At 40.3% G+C, this 22,717-nt stretch overlaps 1 protein-coding gene and 1 long non-coding RNA gene across 2 annotated transcripts in view; both read left to right on the top strand.

The window, feature by feature from the left end:
- The window catches only part of LOC117085188 (PC4 and SFRS1-interacting protein-like), a gene marked incomplete at its 5' end in the record, with an annotated part of 33,366 nt that extends 11,129 nt beyond the window's left edge, over positions 1-22,237 (top strand). The window contains 3 exons of the mRNA XM_033213839.1: positions 624-635; positions 16,460-16,469; positions 21,394-22,237. Coding sequence (XP_033069730.1) covers positions 624-635; positions 16,460-16,469; positions 21,394-21,974 — 603 coding nt within the window. The remainder of the gene's footprint in view (positions 1-623; positions 636-16,459; positions 16,470-21,393) is intronic.
- LOC117085189 lies at positions 19,645-21,390 on the top strand. The gene is made up of 2 exons (XR_004437852.1): positions 19,645-19,731; positions 19,922-21,390. It is a non-coding gene; the product is annotated as an uncharacterized LOC117085189 (long non-coding RNA).
- Positions 22,238-22,717: the final 480 nt, after the last annotated feature.

Genomic DNA, 22,717 nt, shown 5'->3' with positions numbered 1-22,717 from the left:
TTTTAATCCTTGTTACTATATTCTGGGGGTAGGTGTGATGGTGGTAATGCAAGCTAATGATTCATAAAAGGAGGCAAGGGTAGTCAAGGGTGGATGGGGATAGTTGGGGATAGGTAAGATTAGATGAAGAGAATGGAGGACGGATTCAGGTGACCGAGGGTAGATGAGGGTTACTGAAGATACTTGAGGTTGAGAAGAGTGGTCAAGGGTGGAAGAGGATAGTTGACACTAGGCAAGGGTAAAGAGGGTTAGTGAAGGGAGCTTCTGAACTGTGGGCAGGGATCATCTGCTGGAGAAGGGAGGAAGCAGAAGAACCGTGTTTGGGTACTGCAGCCAGGCCATTTTAATGGGCCCCCTTAGTGAATTAAAGATGGAGTTCATTGTTGCTGAGGATGCTAAGGCACTAAGGGCTCAGGGATTGATTGGCATCTGAGCCTGAGAGTGAGGGAGGCTAAAAAAACTAGAATCTGTTCCAAGTAATGCTGTATCATGTTATTATGTGACAAGCACCCAACAGCAGCCGATTTTTCATTTTTCCTTTAATTAAAAAATTTTCATGATATTATGGATTGACCCACCTCTTGTGTAGGCTGTATGAGGAAGGGAGGGAGGGAGGGAGGGAGGAAGGAAGGAAGGAGGAAGGAAGGAAGGAAGGAAGGAAGGAAGGAAGGAAGGAAGGAAGGAATTCTCCCTAAATGGCTGTATCTCTAAATGGCTTCTGGTGTGATGAGCTAACAACTCACCCCACAGGGGGAGCCTGGATGGGCTGCAGGGCCAGGCTGTGGTTGCTTCCAAAGATGCGTCTAAAACAGAGGACTCCTCTATTCTCTGCCACACCCTTCCCCTCTGCTTCTGCCATACCCAGAATCACCAATTTATCATAAAAGTTTAGAATATATGATCATAGACAGATTCATTCTTCATATCTCATACTCCTGATCTGGTTCCTGGGTCAGTCACCATTTCCCAAACAGACTCTGTGTTTTTTCAGCCACATGCTTTTATCTCCATCCCAAAATGATCATGCTTCTGGTCCCTGTGAACTTCACAACGGTCCTTTGACACATCCTTAGAGGACAATGCCCTCCATTCCCAGGGGTTGCCAGAGTCTATGGGATCCAGTACCTTCTTTTGTCTAGGCTCACGTATCAATTTTGCTATACGGTCTTTATAAAGGCAGGTGTAAATTTGAATTTAATATTAATTTACAACTTATACATTCCTACTTCCAAAAGAAAGCATTCAAGGTAGCAACTGTCTATTGTTATTTATGGAAACACATCTCCTTTGCCCTGCCCAAAGTGTGGGGTTGCCCATGTTAGATTCCTGTGGTGGTCATCATTTTGATAAGTATTGCAAGCATCATGATTTTATTTCCTGGCTTTTGTTTGTTACAGATATTTCTATTTCCCTCAAGCCAGCCTGTGTGCTGACTCACTTGGCAGCATGTTCAGATTGAAGGACCCCTCCTTTCCCCATATGCGTAACCTATCCTGGATTTTAATTTCAGAGGAAGAGCCATAAATATGTGTCCTTCAGTTTGAAAAGCCACACTAAGAATCTGGCAGCTGGGCAAAGGAGGCTAAAGATAAGGTTTCCTAAGGCAGGAAGAAGGGGGTGCGCAACGAAAAAGCAAGAAGTGATCCATAGTGTTGATGTTTTGCATGCTGGATTCTTGCTGCACTTACAGACCCTGTGGTTCCATTTAGGAGGCGGGAGAGAGAAGAGTCCTCAGCACATGCAGAAATAACAAATGGCCATACATTTCTTATTCCAAAAGAGAAGGGCAGGCAAGATCTGCAAATGATCTGATTTCTGCTGGCTAAGCAGGAGGAGAGAAACACAACAGCAGCCTCCCCCAGCACTCAGCTTCTTGACTTCAATCAACTTCTAGCCCTAGATACTTCTCTGTGAATTTTCAGGGTATATCTGCCCTTTCTATCCAGGCTCCCCTTCAGCTTGCATTTCTTTGGGAATACTTTGTAATTCCTGGCCAGTGGTTATTTTGTGGGATTGATACATAGTAGCATTGCAATTGTGCAGGAGGCTTTGTTCGGAGAAAGAAACATTGTGTTTCCATGCCAACAAACTCCAAGAGGCAGCCAATCTTTCTCCCTCCCTCCCTCCCTCCCTCCCTTCCTTCCTTCCTTCCTTCCTTCCTTCCTCCTTCCTTCCTTCCTTCCTTCTTTCCCTTCCTTCCTTCCCTTTCTTCCTCCCTCCCTCCTTTCTTCCCTTCTTCCCTTGCTCCTTTTCTCTCTCCCTACCTTTTCCTTCCTTTTACCTTCTTTTCATTTTTTTCTTTCCTTCCAGATGTTTCATGCCACTTTCACAGTGCAGTTGTCAGAAGGACAAACACAATAGGAAAGAGGATACAAGGAGAGGAAAGGTTGTGGGAATGGTCATCATAGTTCATTCGATGTGCATGTTGCCCTTTCAGTTTTTGGAGTTTTAACATGTCATACAAAAATAATTTTATACATATATATACAAAAATAATTTCCTGAGGACTAATTTTGCTCCATTTCTGGGCAAAATTAGCCCTCAGGAAATTCATACAATGCTTTATGCCAAGATTAAGTCTCAAAAGTGACTTTTCAAAAAGCAGTGATCTGATTGCAGCACTCCCTGCTCTAAAACCTTCTGTGCAATGCAGGATACAATGCATCCTTCATACATTGTGAAGGATGTTAGGGGAGCTTGTGGCTGATGGTGTGGACTTCCTCAATGAGACTGGAGATAGCATCTTATGTAGAGAGTAAGAGGGAAGGTGGCAGTGGAGCGTGCTTTGGTAGAGGCAAGATCCAGAGGTAACACTACCTTGCGCTTGTTGCCAACGAAGCCAGTCTTCCCCAAAATGGGGTATTTCCCTTTTCAGTGCTGTGGAGACAATACACAAAACTGAAAGGGAGCATTGAATGGTACAGATTTTATTCCATGGCCATGGAATTGAGAGGCAGGAGCTCGGCTCCCAAATCAACCTCTCAGCTCATGAGACCTGGGAAGCCACAAATGTAGGGCATCTTTAGTGAAAAGGCTGGGTATTAAAAAAAGGGGAGGAATATTCATGTCTTTTCTGGGAATGGGCAGAAAACTTCTGGGAAACAGAATACTGCCTTCTTTTTTGTCCTTTTATAGTTTCTTCTGGTCAGTGTCATGCTGATTGTCAGCTGTCATGGCACTATGGGAGTGTCACTTAGCATGGAAATTAGGTTACAACAAAGTTAGAGGTTCTTCTTAGGTCAAGTGAGCTGCTGTCTTAGATCTCACAAGTCTTGACTGGTTTGGCCATGAAGGGGAACTTCTGACCACAGGCATGCTGTTTCCTAAAGGTCAGCGGAGTTAGGGCAGGGTAGAAACTCACCTACGCCATGTAAGCTTTACACTGGTAACACTCCAACCTGAATGGAGGATAATAATTTTAAGGACACAGACCATTTTCTTAAGTCTTTGCATTCGTACTCTCTACCCGACCTTGTCCAACACACTTCCTTTCTCATAGCAAGTCCTCAATAAATTTTTACAGAGATGAATCAGAATGAGCCCCTTGGCGTCTTCCTGACAGTGCTTGCCTCCTTTTCACTGTTGTTCCCCCATCCCATCCCAGTTACATGGTGATTTACTAAGCTGGGCTTGACTGTGCAATGACATTTAGTTTGTAGGTGACAGACACCCAACTCAAATTGCTCTGAGGGGAAAAAAGAGGGGAATATTTTCTCACAAAATTGAAAGGTCTAGGGAGAAAAACCATATCCAAAAGGCTAAAAATTGCCATGAGGATATAGAGTCTTTATCTCCCAAAGGTCCATTTCTCTCTGGATGAGGGTCATTCTCCTTCCCTGTAGTAGCCCTCCTGAACTTCAGGTCTGAATATAAGGAGTGGACAAAGTGCTTCCTTATCGAATAGGCCCAGCACATCATGCTGGTTGAGTCTTCTTTACTGAGATTGTACCAAGTGCCTATTTGTGAACCAGGCCAAACCTGAGATTTGTGTCTGCCTCAAAGGCAAGGGAGGGGGTTAAGCCCATCTAAACTCAGGGATTAAAGTGGAGAAAGGGTGTCTTTAGGAGGAAAGTTGGGGTGCTGATAGGAGAGAGAATAAAGATGAATACCAAGCAGGAAATTTTGGGGATTGAAACAACTGTCAACCCATCTGGTATAAATTGTCTTCTTTTTTATATTTGATGTTGACTGTAAACTTCAAAGAGGCATTTCCTTGCATGTGGCCAGTTGCAAGTGGCTGACAGTCCAGCACAGATGCTGTAATGACTAAATCAGAAAGTCCATTTTCATACTCTCTGTTCATCCATTCCCAAAGATGTTTATGAGCACTTAGATTGCAGCTTCCGGACACCAGGAGAAAACATCACTATCACGCGACGTTATAATTCTAATACCAGTAATTGGGAAAGGAAGCATAAATGATAATAATCTGGGGAAAAGCCATCTTTGCTTCTCATTTCCTGCCTGTGTGCCAGGCTGTGTTCTACTTTGACAGGAAGCAGGGGGAGCATATTTGAATGTGTCCTTCCATCACTATCACTACTATAGTTCCAGTCTTCAAGGTCTTTTTCTGGGATTACTCTTTAGTCTCCCAAATCAGAGTTCCAGACTGTCCTCTACTTACCTTTGTGCAACCTCTGCTCTGGTGTTTGGGTGATCTTTGGAAGGCAAATCACAGCCCACAACAATGCCCTGCAGACCTAGGCATGTCACTCAGGTTGCTCTCCTGTCTAACTCTAGCAGGGTTATTTCTCAAAGATTCACGATTTGCCTCCACATTTTACAATTTTTTTTTGCTGTATCATGTACCATCTTTACAATGCTTTCTTTAATATTTTATTTAAATATACTCTTATTTTAAACTTGCTCTTGTCCTAAGCAATAATTTTCAATAAATTTCAGTTTTGATGTGTTACTTTTTCTTCATTGAACATGAAGGAAAATTAAAATAAGTAAACAATGATTTTTAAATGTTTCTAAAATGATCTGGTATGCCAACAAGGGTAACATGCTCTTTTTGGGGACCACTAGCCCTCAGGATTAAATCTCAACACAAGATGGCCTTAGGTCTTCTTGATCTCACCCAAGGTAGCAAATTCAAATGTCAGTGAGAGTTTTGTTACCAAAGAAATAAAGTGGGAGGCAGAGGTTGCTGTGAGCTGAGATTGCACCACAACATTCCAGCCTGGGAGAGAAGAGCTTAACTCTGTCTCAAAAAATTAATTAATTAATTAAATAAAGTAAATCATTTGCAAATATTTTAAATTGTTAGATTGGTGCAGAAGTCATCGTGGTTTTGCCATTACTTTTAATAATAATTTTTAGCAAAAATCCAAGTGCAACATCTCACAAGTGAGTCACTTTTTCCCTGCTATAATAACAAGCTCCAGGAACACAGGTATTTTGCTCGGATTTTTTTTTCCCCCACAAGTACATTTCCAGCATCTGGGCACAATGCCTTAAACATAGCAGATGCATGGGAAATATTTTTATTAAATGATTTCACTCATGTATTGCTGACACAGCACTGGATTGTGTGAGTGGAATAACTGAGTGCATGTAGGATGGTTAAGCGGGGGGAGATATTACAAGGTAAGAAGCTGTGCACAAAACTTGATCTATAGCCCACACTCTTTAGAGCCATGCATAACTAAACTTTAAATGTGCACCGATACTCAATTCATAGTGGCTGCTTGTCACTTTAGTTTTTTTTTTTTTTTTTTTCCTTGAGATGAAGTCTCACTCTGTCACCCAGGCTGGAATGCAGTGGCATGATCTCAGCTCACTGTAACCTCCACCTCCCAGGTTCAAGCAGTCCTCCTGCCTCAGCCTCCCACACAGATGTATGCCACCACACCCAACTAATTTTTTTATTTTTAGTAGAGATGGGTTTTCACCATGTTGGCCAGGCTGGTCTCGAACTCCTCACTGTTTGTCACTTTGAATTTTCACAATCAATAAACACTAACAAAACAACTTTTCTTTCATGGTGGCATATGATATGATAATATCATATATGATGTTATATTCCATTACTGTGTATAGTCTGTTAATAGGGGGTTCATACAAGGATTGTCTTTGGATGGAACAGGTTATCTGTATATTTTATAGGCTTTTAAAATTTTTATTTAGACTTCTGCATTGAAGAGAAATTGCTCCAGGTTTCTTTTTTTTTTTTTAGATAGAAGTGTCCTCTCACCCCCTTACCAAGGATCCTTTAATAGGGGGTTCATACAAGGATTAACTTTGGATGGAACAGATTATCTGTATATTTTATAGGCTTTTAAAATTTTTATTTAGACTTCTGCATTGAAGAGAAATTGCTCCAGGTTTCTTTTTTTTTTTTTAGATAGAAGTGTCCTCTCACCCCCTTACCAAAGGATCCTTTAATAGGGGGTTCATACAAGGATTAACTTTGGATGGAACAGATTATCTGTATATTTTATAGGCTTTTAAAATTTTTATTAAGATTTCTGTAATAAAGATAAATTGCTCTAAGTTTCTTTTTTTTTTTTAAAGATACAAGTGTCCCCTTACCCCTTACCAAAGGGAGGGATCTTCATCCTAGAGAGGATGGGGCCAACTGCTCCAAACACACCTCCTGCCTTGCCTGTTGCCACCTTCCCTTCTCTGCACCCCTGCATGGCTCCTCCCTCACCCCAAGAATCCCGATGCTTCAATTGCCCCTTCGTGTCTCTCAGTCTCACCCCAAGCTGCTCCTTTCCGCCTCCACTGCATAGTTGATGGGGACATAGACATACAGGCAAAGAAACCGTCTTAGGTGCTCTTCATGATCCTTCTGCCATGAGATTATGTGCTTTTAACTGTGAGCTACCTCAGATGACAGTGTAGAGAAGGCCTGCTTTGAGCTCCTCATTTCTCTTTCGTCTGGCACTTTCTTTCCTTTTAACGGTATTTATTGATACCATAGGCTGCCATGTGCCATGGTAATTACCAATGTATTAGTCCGTTTTCATGCTGCTGATAAAGATATACCCAAGACTGGGTAATTGATAAAGAAAAAGAGGTTTAACTGACTTGGTTTCATGTGGCTGGGGAGGCCTCACAATCACGGCAGAAGATGAAAGGCACATATTACATGGCAGCAGCCAAGAGATAATGGGAGCCAAATGAAAGGGGTTTCCCCTTATAAAATCATCAGATCTCATGAGACTTATTCACTACCATGAGAACAATATGAAGGAAACTGCCCCCATGATTCAATTATCTCCCACGGCGTCCCTCCCACAACACGTGGGAATTATGGGAGCTACAATTCAAGATGAGATTTGGGTGGGGACACAGCCAAAGCATATCAACCAATATGCGGTGGTGTTAGCCATTGTTAATGATGAAAAGAGCAAAGGTGGAAATGTGGAAATATTCAAAGCTCCAGCACCATGATCTCCAGACACATGTCCTTCCCCATCACTACCTAGCTGACAATTGCCAAAGAGCACCCGTCACTTCTAATGTTTTCTGTTTGTCTTGTGCAGAAGTCAGGTCTTCAGCTCTAAGCCAAAGATTGAGACTTCTCTGAAAAAAAAAAGCATCTTAAAGTCAAACTTCATGATAAATTGGAGAGAGTATTAAATGCCACTAGAAAACAAACCAAATAAGGTAAAAGACTTTGGGTTGGGATGTTTAGGGCCTTGCCTGGCTACACAAGGCCTGTGTCCAGCAAACTCTCTTGGTGAATAAGACACTGGCCAGAAATGCCCCCCAAAGGCCTTGCTGATTCCCCAAATCAAAAATACTGTGGGTTTTAAGATCCAGCCCAAGCCTCCATCGGCCTAACATCTTTTCTAAGCTGCAAGTAAGGTTATTATTTTTACACAGTCATTAAAACTAGAAGTCCACTCATAAAGAGAAGATCAAATTTGAAAGGAAATATAAAGTAAAAAAAAATCATGACTTCAAAACTTAATCATAATAATGCCAGGAGCCATTCCATCCCATTTCTGATTTATGCTTCCTACAAATAAAGATTGGTAAATTGAAAGTTTTTATTTGGCATTTATTGTGCATTTCGGAGCATTTGTAAATCTGGCATTTGATTTGTTGGCATTACGGCTGCCGTAGAGGACTTGTAAATCAGTTTTCTGATGTCGCAAATCAATTTTGTTTTAGAGGTGAAGCTCGGTGGCTAAGTGAGATGGGGGTACAAAGAGATATAAATTTTGTGGGCTTCAGTCGGGAGAGTGTCATGAGCGGGACCAAGGGAAGCTCTCCCCGCATCCTGGAGGAACCCAAGTCTCAAGGATTGCAGACCTTAGTTTATGGGTTGCAAACTGGCTTCCATGGGCCAAAGTATAGTCCATAAATGTGTTTTATGTAACTCATAAAATGTTTTTGTTTTTAAATTTTGGATTAATAGTCATCCCTGGGAGAGTTCATGTAGAAATTCAAGTAGAAGTACTATCTCTTGAAAAAGCATCAGAAGTTCCTGCCACTTGGCCTGTGAGTCCTCCTGGCAACAGCCAGCTGCAGTTGCAGAGCTGTGGCCTCCCTTACCTGAGGCGTGAGCCTCTGAGTCGGCCGCAGTTCCTATGTGGCCTCTCTACTCACATCACCTTCTTGCCCCCTGGGAACGTTTGAGCTCATGACCCTATTGTAGGCACTTGAACATTCTGAAGACTAAGTTTGGGAAGCAAGCATACTAAAAAATTATTTGTTGTTTATCTGAAATTGAAATCTAGCTTGGCATCCTATAATTAATTATACTTGATAACCCTACTGTGGTAAGCAGAATTCTAAGGTGGCACCTAAACTGTCCACACCCCTTATATATATGCTGTATGTGATCCCCTCCCCTTGAGTGGGGCAAGACTATGACTATAATTAGGTTATATGACAAAAATGAAGACATTTTGCAAATGTAATTCAGGTCCCTAATGGGTTGACTTTGAGTGAATCAAAAGGAAGATTATTCTGGGTGAGTGTGGCTTAATTGGGTGAGCCTTTCAAAGACACCGTTCTCTTCTTGAAGGAAAAGGTATAGAGTACAAGTGGTTGCTCTGCTGGTCCTGAAGAAGTAGACAGCCATGTGGAGAGAGAGCCAGTGGAGGAGCCCATGTGACTACCCCTGAGTGCAGTCCCCAGGGACAACTAGGAAGAAATGGTAGTTCCAGTTACGCAGCCTGACCAACACGTTGATTTCAGCCTTGTAAGACCCTCAGAAGAGAGCCCAGTCGACTCATGCCCCTGGAAAGTGTGAGATAATAAACCGGTGGTGTTTTGAGCCTCTGAGTTTGTGGCAACTTATTAAACAGCAATGGAAAACTAATACATACATCAAAGTCTGTCTTTTTCTTTGTCCTTTTGTAAATCAAGACAAGTTTCTTTGTCTTTTTCTTTTTTGAGATGGAGTCTTGCTCTGTTGCCCAGGCTGGAGTGTGGTGGCATGATCTTGGCTCATTGCAACCTCCACCTCCTGGGTTCAAGTGATTCTCCTGCCTCAGCCCTCCAAGTAGCTGGGATTACAGATGCTGCCACCACACCTGGCTAATTTTTGTATTTTTAATAGAGACAGCGTTTCACCGTGTTGGCCATATTGGTGTTGAACTCCTGACCTCAGGTGATCCACCCACCTTGGCCTCCCAAAGTGCTGGGATTACAGGCGTGAGCCATTTTGTCTTCATTTAAAAATGTTTTAGTCACTTTTTGGTTATTCCAGAGATACTCATAAATCCCAGATGAGGGAAATGATAAGTCATTTTCTCTCTTAACTAGGTGATGCTCAGGATTAGTTTTATTTTGAGAGTTCTGATGTGTTGACTACCAGCAAAACCCATGTTTTTGTCTATGCAGAGAAAGTTTAATGTAAATAGTCACATGACAGCATAGGCTGGGGGTTAACCTGGGCTCCCTCAGTTCTCTCTTGGCATCTCCTGCCTTACTTCCTCTTCCCTTCATGGCCTCTCTTCCATCCTGGTAGACTTCTAACTTCTCTTTTTTGCCAACACTTATTTCTCCATCTTTTCTAATTTAAATTCCTAATCACAGGCATCTAATGGGATTGATGGCTCCCTGTTCCTGAAACGTTTTTGTGCTAGGCCACATTAAAAAATCTGAGAAGTGGGACCTGAGAAATTAGGAGTTCTAGTTATCTGTTGCAGTGTAACAAGCCATCCCAACACTCGTTTGTGACTCTGCAATTGGGCAGGGTTCAGTGAGTCCAGCTAATCTCTGCTTCACGGAGTATCAACCAAAATGATTCAAATGGGGCTGGAGGATCCATATCCCAGTATCGGGAGAACCCGCTCCCGATGTTTAACGTGGGTTCTTTTCTATTTCCAAACTGTCTCGGTTGGGTCAAGAAACAAAGGGAAAGAGCACAAGAGAGAGAAATTTAAAGCTGGATGTCCGGGGGAGACATCACATGTCGGCAGGATCCGTGATGTTCCCTGAGCTGTAAAACCAGCAAGTTTTTATTAGCGATTTTCAAAAGGGGAGGGAGTGCACGAATAGGGTGTGGGTCACAGAGATCACATACTTCACAAGGTAATAAAATATCACAAAGCAAATGGAGGCAGGGGAGATCACAGGACCACTGGATGAGGTGAAATTAAAATTGCTAATGAAGTTTCGGGCACGCATTGTTGTTGATAACATCTTATCAGGAAACAGGGTTTGAGAGCAGACAACCTGTGTGACCAAAATTTTTAAGGTGGGAATTTTCTTTCTCCTAATAAGCCTGGGAGCGCTACAGGAGACCGGGGCTTATTTCATCCCTTGGGCTTCCACCATAAAAGACAGGACGCCTTAAAAGGGGCTGTCTATAAGCCTACCTTCAGGGCACATTCTCTTTCTCAGGGATGTTCCTTGCTGAGAAAAAGAATTCAGCCATATTTCTCCTATTTGCTTTTGAAAGAGGAGAAATAGAGCTCTGTTTCCGTCTGGCTCTCTGGTGACCCGTTCAAAGTTACCTCTCTTGTTCCCTGAACATCGCTGTTATCCTGTTCTTTTTTAAGATGCCCAGATTTCATATTGGTCAAACACACACACGTGCTCTGCAAACAATGTGTGCAGCGTACACAATCACAGGGTCCTGAGGCGACATTCATCCTCCTCCGCTTACGAAGAAGACGACGGGATTAAGAGATTAAAGTAAAGACGGGCGTAGGAAAACACAAGCGTATTGATTGGGGAAGTGATAAGTGTCCATGAAATCTTTACAATTTATGTTCTTCTGCCGCGGCTTCAGCCCGTCCCACCGTTCAGAGTCCCTGACCTCCCGCAGCAGCCCAGATGACTCACTCACATACCTGGAAGTTGGTACTGGCTGTTGGCTGGGAGCTCAGTGGAGGCTACTGGCCAGGGGCCTAGGTTCCATCCCACACGAGCCTCTTTACATGGCTACTTGTGCTTCTCTGCAGCATGGTGACTAGGATTTCAAAATAGAGGAAGTAGAGGTTGCAACCTCAGAAGGCCTGGCTTTGGAAACTGATATTGTACCAATTCCACTATGTTCTTTTGGCTAGGCAATCACAGCTTGGAGGAGAGGAGGCATAGACGACCTCCATCTTCTTTGTAGGAGAGTGCCAAAGAATTTACTGCCATATTTTTAAAATCAGAGTGTCTGAATTATCAGCATGTTATTTTACTGTGAGTCAGGTGATCATTTCTAGTTAAATTATCATGGCTGAGGAGTGATTATTTGGTATGGAATATGGCCCCTGCTATAAAGGCAAAAACACTGGCTGCATCCCTTCGTAAGGTATGTGATTGAGGCAGTTTTCCATAGAAGGTATATTAATTTATTTTGTGCCACTATAATAGGATACCTGAGACTAGGTAATTAATAATGGACAGAAATCTCTCTCCTCTGTCTCTCTGTCTCCAAAATTTGTGCCATTGATATCAAGAATATCAACATATTCTTGATTTTAGTCACTTATCAATAATTGTGTTACAAATGAATTCTTCCAGTTGGGAATTTGTTATTACTTTCTTTAGATGTCTTTAATGAGTAAAAGCATCTTAAACTTCTTCCCAAATTTTTTTCAAAATTTGATATTCTTCAAACTTTTTAAATTGCTGTCCATCACAAATTTGTCCAAAACATTATTTTTCAATCAGTTGGCTGTAAAGTTACATTTTAATCTTGATTTACATTTTCCTAATTACTATGGGGATTGAACATCTGTTTTTTTTTAGCCTGTTGTATTTCTGCTCCTATTTTGTTCCTGTTCATACTTTTAAAATACATTTTTCATTAGGGTATTGTGTCTTTTTGTTTTGCATCTAAAGGAGCTATTTATTTATTTATTTATTTTAAAGACGGGGTTTCACCGTGTTGGCCAGGATGGTCTCCATCTCCTGATCTTGTGATCTGCCCGCCTCAGCCTCCCAAAGTGCTGGGATTACAGGCATGAGCCACCATGCCCGGCCTAAAGGAACTTTTTATGTATTTTTAATATATTATTGATTCTAGTCACTTATCAATTAATTGTGTTACATACTAATTCTTGCAGTTGGTAATTTGTTGTTTTACTTTCTTTAAGATGTCTTTAATGAGTAAAAGCATCTTAAACATCCTTTCACATTTTTTATAATAAATAGGCATTTGTTTTAAAACAGGGAAAAATTTGTAAAATGTCCCAGGTGAAATATTTAATACACATTTCACTTTAAAAATGTGTGTGCATGTGTGTGTTTATTTGCAAGAACATATACAACCATTTTAATATGTAGTATCAAAAATAAGGTTGTAAATATTATTAAATATCGTCATACTTTTGTGTATTTAATGTTATGCAATTAATATTTACTATCTGGAAATTAATAATGAGATTACTGAAATTTTAGAAAAAAATTGAAATCTAGCAAAGAAAGTGAAAAAAAAAAGACTGCTTTCTATATCAAAATAAGGTGATTCTAACACAGGCAAATAATTAGCTATATCTAATGCCTTATATAGTGAGGTCATGAACCATCATTTCAAGTATAAAGCATGTAAATTGCCTTAATTTCTTAAAATACATAGCTCCAGAGAAGCCTTAGAAATAACATAATCATTGTCATTCGTTAGTATTATCATTATTGAATCAAAGAAGCTAAAGTTCAACACTAGGGCTTTATGATGAAAACCAACACAAAATAAATCACATCCACTTCTTGAGCCCCACTGTGATGAGACTGAGTAGAATTTTTTCCAGAGCCAGATACACAGCTTATTTATTTATTTATGTATTTATGTATGTATTTATTTAAGACGGAGTTTTGCTCTGTCACCCAGGCTGGAGTGCAGTGGCGTGATCTCGCCTCACTGCAAGCTCCGCCTCCCACGTTCACGCCATTCTCCTGGCGCAGCCTCCCTAGTAGCTGGGACTACAGGCGCCCGCCACCACGCCTGGCTAATTTTTTGTGTTTTTTAAGTAGAGACGGGGGTTTCACCGTGTTGGCCAGGATGGTCTCGATCTCCTAACCTCGTGATCTGCCCACCTCGGTCTCCCAAAGTGCTAGGATTACTGATGTGAGCCACTGTACCTGGCCAATACACAGCTTTTTAAAGGCCACAGTTAGGAAGCACATTTCTAAATTCATACTTGGAGAAACAAATGAATTTTTGAACAAATGAATTGGTAGGCTTAGAATTTCTGTCACCACTTAGGAGTATGATATGAAAATTTATAAGACTGATCACAACCCTTACATTACACGGTGGTATTGGGATAGGGTGTGTCAAAAACTAATTCAGCACAAATTAGAACACACTGAGTTCAGGATGTATTAGAACTTCACATACTGGCCCTCACTGATTTTGTTGCTAAAAGGATAATAACTATATTGTATGTTTAAAAAAAATAACCATTGTTGAAAAGAAAAGATCAGGTAGGAGTTGCAGATTTGACTTGAAATTTCTTATATAATGACAACTATTGCTTGTGTAATCCATCAGAGTTTTAAAAGGACTCTTGACTTCATAAATTCACTTCATACCCACGATAATCTTATGAAGCACAGAAGAATCATTAGTGCCAAGGAGGCAATTAAATCTCAGGAAGTGTACATTCCCGAAGAAACATAATGGGCAAGTGATGAAGCTAAGATCAACTCCAGATCATTTTTCTCCAAATTCAGTGTTTATTTTTTCTATCCGATAATGGAACCTAGGAAATATGGCCGATCAGTAATTGACTAAACTGCCAGGGATATCTGTTTTTTCATTTCCTTGATGTAGCTGAGACATTAATCAGTTTTATAAGAGAAAATGCATTCCACTATGAAATCATTAAATGAGCTCCCCTCTTCCAGGGACAAAAAGAAGGGAGCAGTTCAGCTACTTGAAGAAACCAAATGGTATGTTGAGGCAAATGAAAACCAGAGAGTCAGTTGGAGAAGTCCCGAAGAGTAACACAGGTGTCAAAATACAGACACACATCAGGAGAAAAGAATGCAGAGCTCCTGCCAGGGCTCTGTCTTAACCAAGCATCCAATTATCTTTTGGCTGCAAGGTAAGTGGAGTCAGGGGAGAGGCAATGTCACCAGATTAAATGTGGGATGTCTGGTTTTTCAGAGCCAGTTGGGGCTGGGGTGAGGGAGAAAATGCAAACTACATGAGTGAAGACTTCTGGTTGCTTGGGTCAGATGGTCGATGTAAGGAAATGATGAATGATACAACTGAATACAGAAAGCAAAGGCCTTGAAAGATAGCAGGGGGGGCCTTGATAAAATATATTTTATATGGTTTACAGCTTAAAAAAATAGAAGAACAAGCATCATTCCTTCATTTAGTTATTCACTGAATAAACTTAATCCAGTGTTCAATGTTGGGAAATCAGAGATTAAAAACACTTATGTCAGCCAGGCGTGGTGGCTCATACCTGTAATCCCAGCAGTTTGGGGGGCTGAGGCAGGCAGATCACTTGAGGCAGGAGTTTGAGACCAGCCTGGCTAACGTGATGAAACCCTGTCTCTACTAAAACTACAAAAGTTAGCAGGGTGTGGTGTCGGGTGCCTGGTCATCCCAGCTACACAGGAGGCCAAGGCAGGAGAATGGCTTGAACCTGGGAAGCAGAGGTTGCAGTGAGCTGAGAATGCACCACTGTACTCCAGGCTGGGTGACAGGGTGAGACTGTCTCAAACAAACAAACAAAAACAAAAAAACAAAAACAAAACAAAACAAAAAACACTTATGTCATCCTGAAGGAGTTCCCAGTTTATGTGTAGTTGAGGAACCACATAAACAAAAACATTATAATGCATTGGGTTGAGTGCAATCATAGAAGGCTGTGGAAGCACCCACAAAGGCTTGCAGAAAGAGCTGATGTGTGAGCTGAGCCTTGAAGGGTGTCTAGGAGTTAGCAATGGGAAGAGAGTGGAAAGGATGCTCTCCTGGAAAAGGACTAGCAACTAAAAGACCCCTCATGTGAGCAAGGGGGCCAAGAAAAAAGTCAGCACCATGAGAGGATAAAGAGGCAAACACAGGAGTTAGAAAAGTGCCTGTGAATAGGAATGAGATGTACTGCAAGCTTCTTGTCAGCCACAGAAGAAAGAGGAGTGTGACAAAGTTGCATCATCCTGATCCTCAGAAAGGGTGAGCACTAGCTTCTCGTGGATCCCAAATCCACACAGGCTTTTGATTAGGAAATACAGAGTTAAAAACGAACAATTTTTTAAAAAGGCAACAAACTGCTACTGAATAACCAATTATATTACCCCAAATCAGTTGGTATCATTGGAAAGGGGCACATTTGGCTTGAACCCAGATTACAAAATATCAGAGGGAAAGCAATCAAAAAGCTTCAGGTTTCATCCAATTTAGGGAGCAAGTGACCAATTTAGAAGCTTTAATTTCTGGGACTCTAGGAATTCCCAACTATATTTCCTCTAAATAACATCAGAAGCCCCAATATAAAAACACAAAAGTGACAATGTCTTCAAGAAAATAAAGTAAGACCCATTAATTTTACATCTTGCTCAGACACCAAAACAAACAAACAAAAAACAGAAAACTATTTTTGAATGTGTAGTCCTTGTGAATTTTTCTTGAAGAAACCACTGGAATATAATGTTTAGTCAACAAAGAGATGACTGGAGAATCCATAGCAAAAAAAAAAAGAAAGAAAGAAAAAAAACTCCACCCCGTTAGGATTATACTGAGAAGTAGAATAAAGACTAAATGAATAAGAGTATTTTAGCTACAAAACATAATACAAATGCTACATATATTACCAGTGTAGAAACTATATAAATTACAATAGTTGAGAAAGAAGGATGAGAAAAAAATTAAGTGTAAGTGTGTTCTTATGTTCTTATACTTTATAACCAGGAGTAAAAATATATCATTTAAACATGATAATTTTTGGAAAGTCATTCAACTAAAATTGGTGAGTAGGGTAAGGGAAGATGTGGACATGTATCAATTTTATCACTGTTATAGAAATTCAATTGACACTGTCTAAAGAAAGACAGCATTAAGTGTATTATGTTGTTATAATTATGAAGAACTTATCCAGAAGATATACATTAAACCTTCCAAATGATCCGAAGAAACACAACACACACTGTATAGTGAAAAAATTTTTTTAAAGTAAAGAAAATATATACAAACAGCAAGCATAACATGATGCCAATATTAAATGTATCTGACATGTCAATAACTATAAATGGCTTAACTTCTATATTTTAAAAATACATCTGGGTTTGACCAGGCACGGTGGCTCACGCCTATAATAGGCTCACGCCTATAATCCCAGCACTTTGGAAGGCTGAGGCAGGCGGATCACAAGGTCAGGAGTTCGAGACCAGCCTGGTCAACATGGTGAAACCCCGTCTCTACTAAAGATACAAAAAAATTAGCTGGGTGTGGTGGCATGTGCCTGTATCCCAGCTACTTGGGAGGCTGAGGCAGGAGAATCACTTGAATCCAGGAGACGGAGGTTGCAGTGAGCGAAGATCATGCCATTGCACTCCAGCCTGGGTGACAGAGCCAGACTCCCATCTTAAAAAAAAAAAAAAAAATAGCCGGGCGAGGTGGCGGGAGCCTGTAGTCCCAGCTACTCGGGAGGCTGAGGCAGGAGAATGGCGTAAACCCGGGAGGCGGAGCTTGCAGTGAGCTGAGATCTGGCCACTGCACTCCAGCCTGGGCGATAGAGCGAGACGGTCTCAAAAAAAAAAAAAAAAAAGTCTGGATTTTACAAAGCAAAATTCAATTATATGCTGAGAAAAAAAAAAAAAAGCAATTTAAAGCAAAGAGGGATTGAAAATATAAGAATTAGGAAAGGCACACCAGGAAAAAAAAAATGGATAAGTAAAAATAAGAGCAGAAAGTAATTCATGTAAACAATTGTTGAACTAAAAAAAAAAAACTTTTTGTGTGTGTGTGTTTTTCTTTCTTTTTTTTTTTTTCTGAGGCAGAGTCTCACTCTGTCTTTCAGGCTGGAGTGCAGTGGCGCCATCTTAGCTCACTGCAACCTCCACCTCCCAGGTTCAAACAACTCTCCTGCCTCAGGCTCCTGAGTAGCTAGGATTACAGGCATGCACCACCACACCCGGCTAATTTTTGTATTTTTAGTAGAGACAGGGTTTCACCATGTTGGCCAGGCTGGTCTCGAACTCCTGACCTGGTGACCCACCCACCTTGGCCTCCCAAAGTGCTGGGATTACAGGTGCGAGCCACCATCCCTGGCCAGAATAAACTGTTTTTAAGGGAGGAACAACAAATAGGTAAACTCTATCAGATAACCAACTCAGGAAAAACAGAGAGAACATACAAATTAGATCATAAGAGGCAAACTACTACTGACAAAAGAAATTGAAAATATGAGACTACTTTGCTTTTTGCAAATAAATTGGAAAGCAGAATAAAATGAGTAATGATAATGAAGGATTACCTAGGAATACATAGATTACTAAAACTGACCTATAAGAAATAAAACATCTGAAAAGATCAAATTCCCTAAGTTGCTCATGTTTGCATTCACACACACACACACACACACACACATTAAGAGCAGAACTGGATTCCAGTTTTTAGGGTCTCAATACTTAAAAAATTCTGTTGTTCTCTTCATAAATAAATATAAAAATATTGAAATAAAAATAGCAAAGTGAGGCTGGGTGAGGTGGCTCACGCTTGTAATACCAGCACTTTGGGAGGCTGAGGCAAGCAGGTCACCTGAGGTCAGGAGTTCAAGACCAGCCTCGTCAACATGAAGAAAGCCCGTCTATACTAGAAATACAAAAAATTAGCCAGGCGTGGTAGCATGTGCCTGTAATCCCAGCTAGTTGGGAGACTGAGACAGGAGAATTGCTTGAACCCGGGAGGCGGAGGTTGCATTGAGCCAAGATCACACCACTGTACTCCAGCCTGGGCAACAGAGCAAGACTCTGTCTCAAAAAAATAAAAAAATTAAAAAAAAGCAAAGTTAATGTTTGTTTGGAAAGAAGATATAAAAAAGGATAAATTACAAGCAAAATAGTAAACCCAAATGCAAATATTGCAAAACTCAGGTAAATAATGTAGTATTTTTATTAAACAATACATCCATACTGTACTTTTGCAACAGTTTTTGGCGGCATACTTTGTTATCTCTTCATATGGTAATGCTTTTTGAGCATCATTTTCTTTTTTTTTTTTGAGACGGAGTCTCGCTCTGTCGCCCAGGCTGGAGTGCAGTGGCCGGATCTCAGCTCACTGCAAGCTCCGCCTCCCGGGTTTACGCCATTCTCTCGCCTCAGCCTCCCGAGTAGCTGGGACTACAGGCGCCCGCCATCTCGCCCGGCTAATTTTTTGTATTTTTTTAGTAGAGACGGGGTTTCACCGTGTTAGCCAGGATGGTCTCGATCTCCTGACCTCGTGATCCGCCCGTCTCGGCCTCCCAAAGTGCTGGGATTACAGGCTTGAGCCACCGCGCCCGGCCTGAGCATCATTTTCTATAGAAAGATGAGAAAGGCGATTTGGTCTTTCCTCTAGCAATGTTAATTCTAATTTTAAAATTATTGTCTCTTAGAGTTTTTTTTAGCTTCACAACTCATTACTGATAATCTAAAACTATTTTAGGATTATTGGCAAGTTTGGGAAAACCACTGTATTTTTTCCTATATGAGATATGTATTTTCAGGTATTTTAAGTTTTCTTATGCAATGAATAATCTTAAGTACTGTTTGAATTTATTATCACTCATTACCTAGATCAATTTAAAGCATTTTAAAATTTCTTCTATGGTGCATTGAACTCCATAACTGTGTAATCAAATTACTCATAAGCAACATGCATTGACATATTATTAAATATGTGTGGTTTTGTCACTGGAATATTTGTTTATTCAGGCTCTTTCAGTTTTGGGTAGTAATCTGGCATGCCATTTGTCTGGAATTGCTCAACTTTTCTAAGGTTCTATTCAATATATAGGGACACAAAAGCAGACAAATGCCATTCTACTTCACATACAGATGTATTTGCTGTTTTGAGTATTGCTGCAGATTTGTGCCCTACATAGGAGAATTTTAAGTTCTATTTTGCGCAGTTTGATTTTTTAAAATGTGATGCTTTTTTAAGTGAATATGCTACATTATTGAGGATTTTTCTTTCAGGGGTAATCTTCCATTTTGACTGGTATTGGTTGAAAACAAATTCTTTGCTTACACATTTATGTGTGTGACAACTGAATTTTTTTTTTTTCTTTTTTGCAGATTACATTCTGATTCCTTATACTTCAAACTTGGTTTGTCTTTCACCCTGGATACTTGCAGAGCCGGGCACCACTCATGTGATAATGCCAGGTGAGGAAATACCCTGGGGAGTAGGAGTACTTTGGAAGCCAAGACTGCACACCAAATCTGGCAACAGTAAATAGCAAAACACACAAGTTGGTTGACTATGGTTGATTGAAAACCATAGTGTTTGTGCGTGTGTGTTGTATCCTGTTAAAATCAAACTAAATGTATGTCAGACTGAACTTTCCTATTGCAGGCTGGATTCTCTAGAAGCAGATGCTGGGAGGCCATTTCGGGTGCAAGGTGTTTGTTAGGAATCAACAGCTGTGATGGGAAGGAGAGGACGCAGGATCGCACAAAGGAAGACATCAACAGTGCTGTAGAGAGCCCTCCAGACGGTAGCATTTGTCAGAGTATTCTCCATTGGGCTGAAACGCCTGGGCATTCCTGTTCTTCTCACTCAATCACCCCATGAGGGGGCTGCCCTGGCAAGGGTAACATAGTCAGCAGGGAGGCTGTCCCCAGAGGAGCCGGCAGCTGCAGACTGCTGACCACACTTCCTGCAGGTGAGATGTAACTCCTTTCTTTTTTTTTTTTGTAGAAAAATTCTTTAATCAAAACAAGTTTACACGTTGAACTTATGGCTTAACTAGGATAAATCTAAGTTAAAACTGTATAAGGATCAAACAGATAATGACTGGTATATATGCAGGTTCTCTCAAAACAGTGATTCCTAGTTCCACTATAAGACCTCGTAAAAGCAAAACTTCAATTCTGTAGATGAAAACAGTTATCCCAGAGAGTCAACCATACAATGTCATACACAGATGCTGGTCTTAAGCCATTTTTTTCCATATTCATGTAGTTTCAAAACATGAGAAGTATCCTACTTATTTAAAAATGCCAAATGACCTAATATTCAAAATATCTTAGAAATGCTATCATTTAGTTAACATACCCTTAAATTTTGTAACATTGATTTCACCCAGGATTTAGTCCATACACGTCAATGTACAGACTATCAAAGTACTATGTTGGAAGAACTAGTGTTTGTATTTTTGGAATCTAGAAAATAAAAATAATATAGCCATAATTTCAAATAGGTGAGTTTCCTTATATAGCATTTATTTATATTTGTCTAAGCATCATGATTTTTTCTTCCAATTAAGTACTATTTAGTGATTTCCTGAACACATCTTTAACATTTCTCAAAAATAAACTTACTTAGTTTTCAGTTTTAACTACTAGTGCCTGCCTATAAAAGGACCTTAAATGATTTAACCCTAAAGCCAGATTCATTCCTATATATAGCCAGTCAGTTATCTGCAGAGAAGTCCTAAGACTTCACTGAATGTTCAGCCACAAAACTAAATTACCTTCAAAAATTTAGTTTGTATTTAACATCATGTTTTATAGTTTGTAGATTTCTCAGTCAGTTCAATGTCAGTTACTTAACTAGTTGTCATATCAAACAAACCATACAGACTTTAGATAAAAAGGGAGTGAGTACTTGTATAGAAGTAACATTTTATCTACCATAAAAATGCTCAACTTCTACAAAACCCACAAACAGTGAAAAGACAGTCTGGTAAATCCAAGATTTGTAAAAACTATGCACAAAACCCACGGTATTTGGGGAAAGAGGCAAGGTTTATACAAGTAGCAGTTTTAAAAATGTAACTTTGTTCTACTATCAATTACACATTAACATACACACACTAATTGTGGAGAAAGTGGAGAAGAAGCGAGAAACATCAATGGATTCTCGACTTCAAAGGATACATGCTGAGATTAAAATTTCCCTCAAAATTGATAATCTTGATGTGAACCGATGCATTGAGGCCTTGGATGAACTTGCTTCACTTCAGGTCACAATGCAACAAGCTCAGAAACACACAGAGATGATTACTACACTCAAAAAAATACGACGATTCAAAGTTAGTCAGGTTATCATGGAAAAGTCTACAATGTTGTATAACAAGTTTAAGAACATGTTTTTGGTTGGTGAAGGAGATTCCGTGATCACACAAGTGCTGAAGAAATCTCTTGCTGAACAAAGACAGCATGAGGAAGCGAATAAAACCAAAGATCAAGGGAAGAAAGGGCCAAACAAAAAGCTAGAAAAGGAACAAACAGGGTCAAAGACTCTAAATGGAAGATCTGATGCTCAAGACGGTAATCAACCACAACATAACGGGGAGAGCAATGAAGAGAGCAAAGACAACCATGAAGCCAGCACAAAGAAAAAGCCATCCAGTGAAGAGAGAGAGACTGAAATATCTCTGAAGGATTCTACACTAGATAACTAGGTTGACATACCTGGAATATAGAGAACACTTGAGAAGTTTGTAATGGCTTTCATTTGAAATAGACTGCTGAAAGTTTTAAATTTTTATAAGCATAGGTTTGATGTTGAAAATTTGTTACGGGGGAGAAGATCCCTTTGTTTTAAAGTAAACATTATTGCTAAGTATACTTGTGCAGTATTAACAGCTACATTATACAGCAAATGTGGGATAAAATCCAATTAGAAAATGTTAAACTGCTTTTCCAGACATGGTTGTAGCAACTCCTTTCTTAAAGGGGGATTTGAGTGGCCCAGTTTCAAGTCTACCACGTTCCCTTTAGCCAGACCCCCAAAAATGTCTGCAGTCCCTCCAATGCCACCTGACAGAAACAGAAGGCTAACGTAGAAATTAGCATGGAGATAGCGGCCTAAGCCAATTGTAACTAAAACATCTCACTTTACCGATTTCACAAAAGCATATGATCATGTGGACAAATTGCTAGGGCCCTTTCAGGGACTTATTAGGATCCCATGCAAGGGGCCCTGAAGCTTAAGTTCACTAGCATCCACTAAACCTGGGAGTATAGTCAAAGTGTTACATCCCCCAAAGCAACCACCCCAGATGATTTCACAGAATAATTCCACCAAACCTTTAAGGATGAGGTTAATCCAATGTGACCTGAACTGCTCCAGAACGCAGAAGTATAAAGCAGTTTTTGAAATTCTCCTTTTTGAACTCAGCATAATATTGAAACCTAAACCATA

Source organism: Trachypithecus francoisi, unplaced genomic scaffold, assembly GCF_009764315.1.
Source record: "Trachypithecus francoisi isolate TF-2019V2 unplaced genomic scaffold, Tfra_2.0 Lachesis_group1, whole genome shotgun sequence".
NCBI lineage: Eukaryota > Metazoa > Chordata > Mammalia > Primates > Cercopithecidae > Trachypithecus > Trachypithecus francoisi.
The sequence above is the reverse complement of the archived record's forward strand: the minus strand, read 5'-3'. Positions and strand labels throughout refer to the sequence as shown.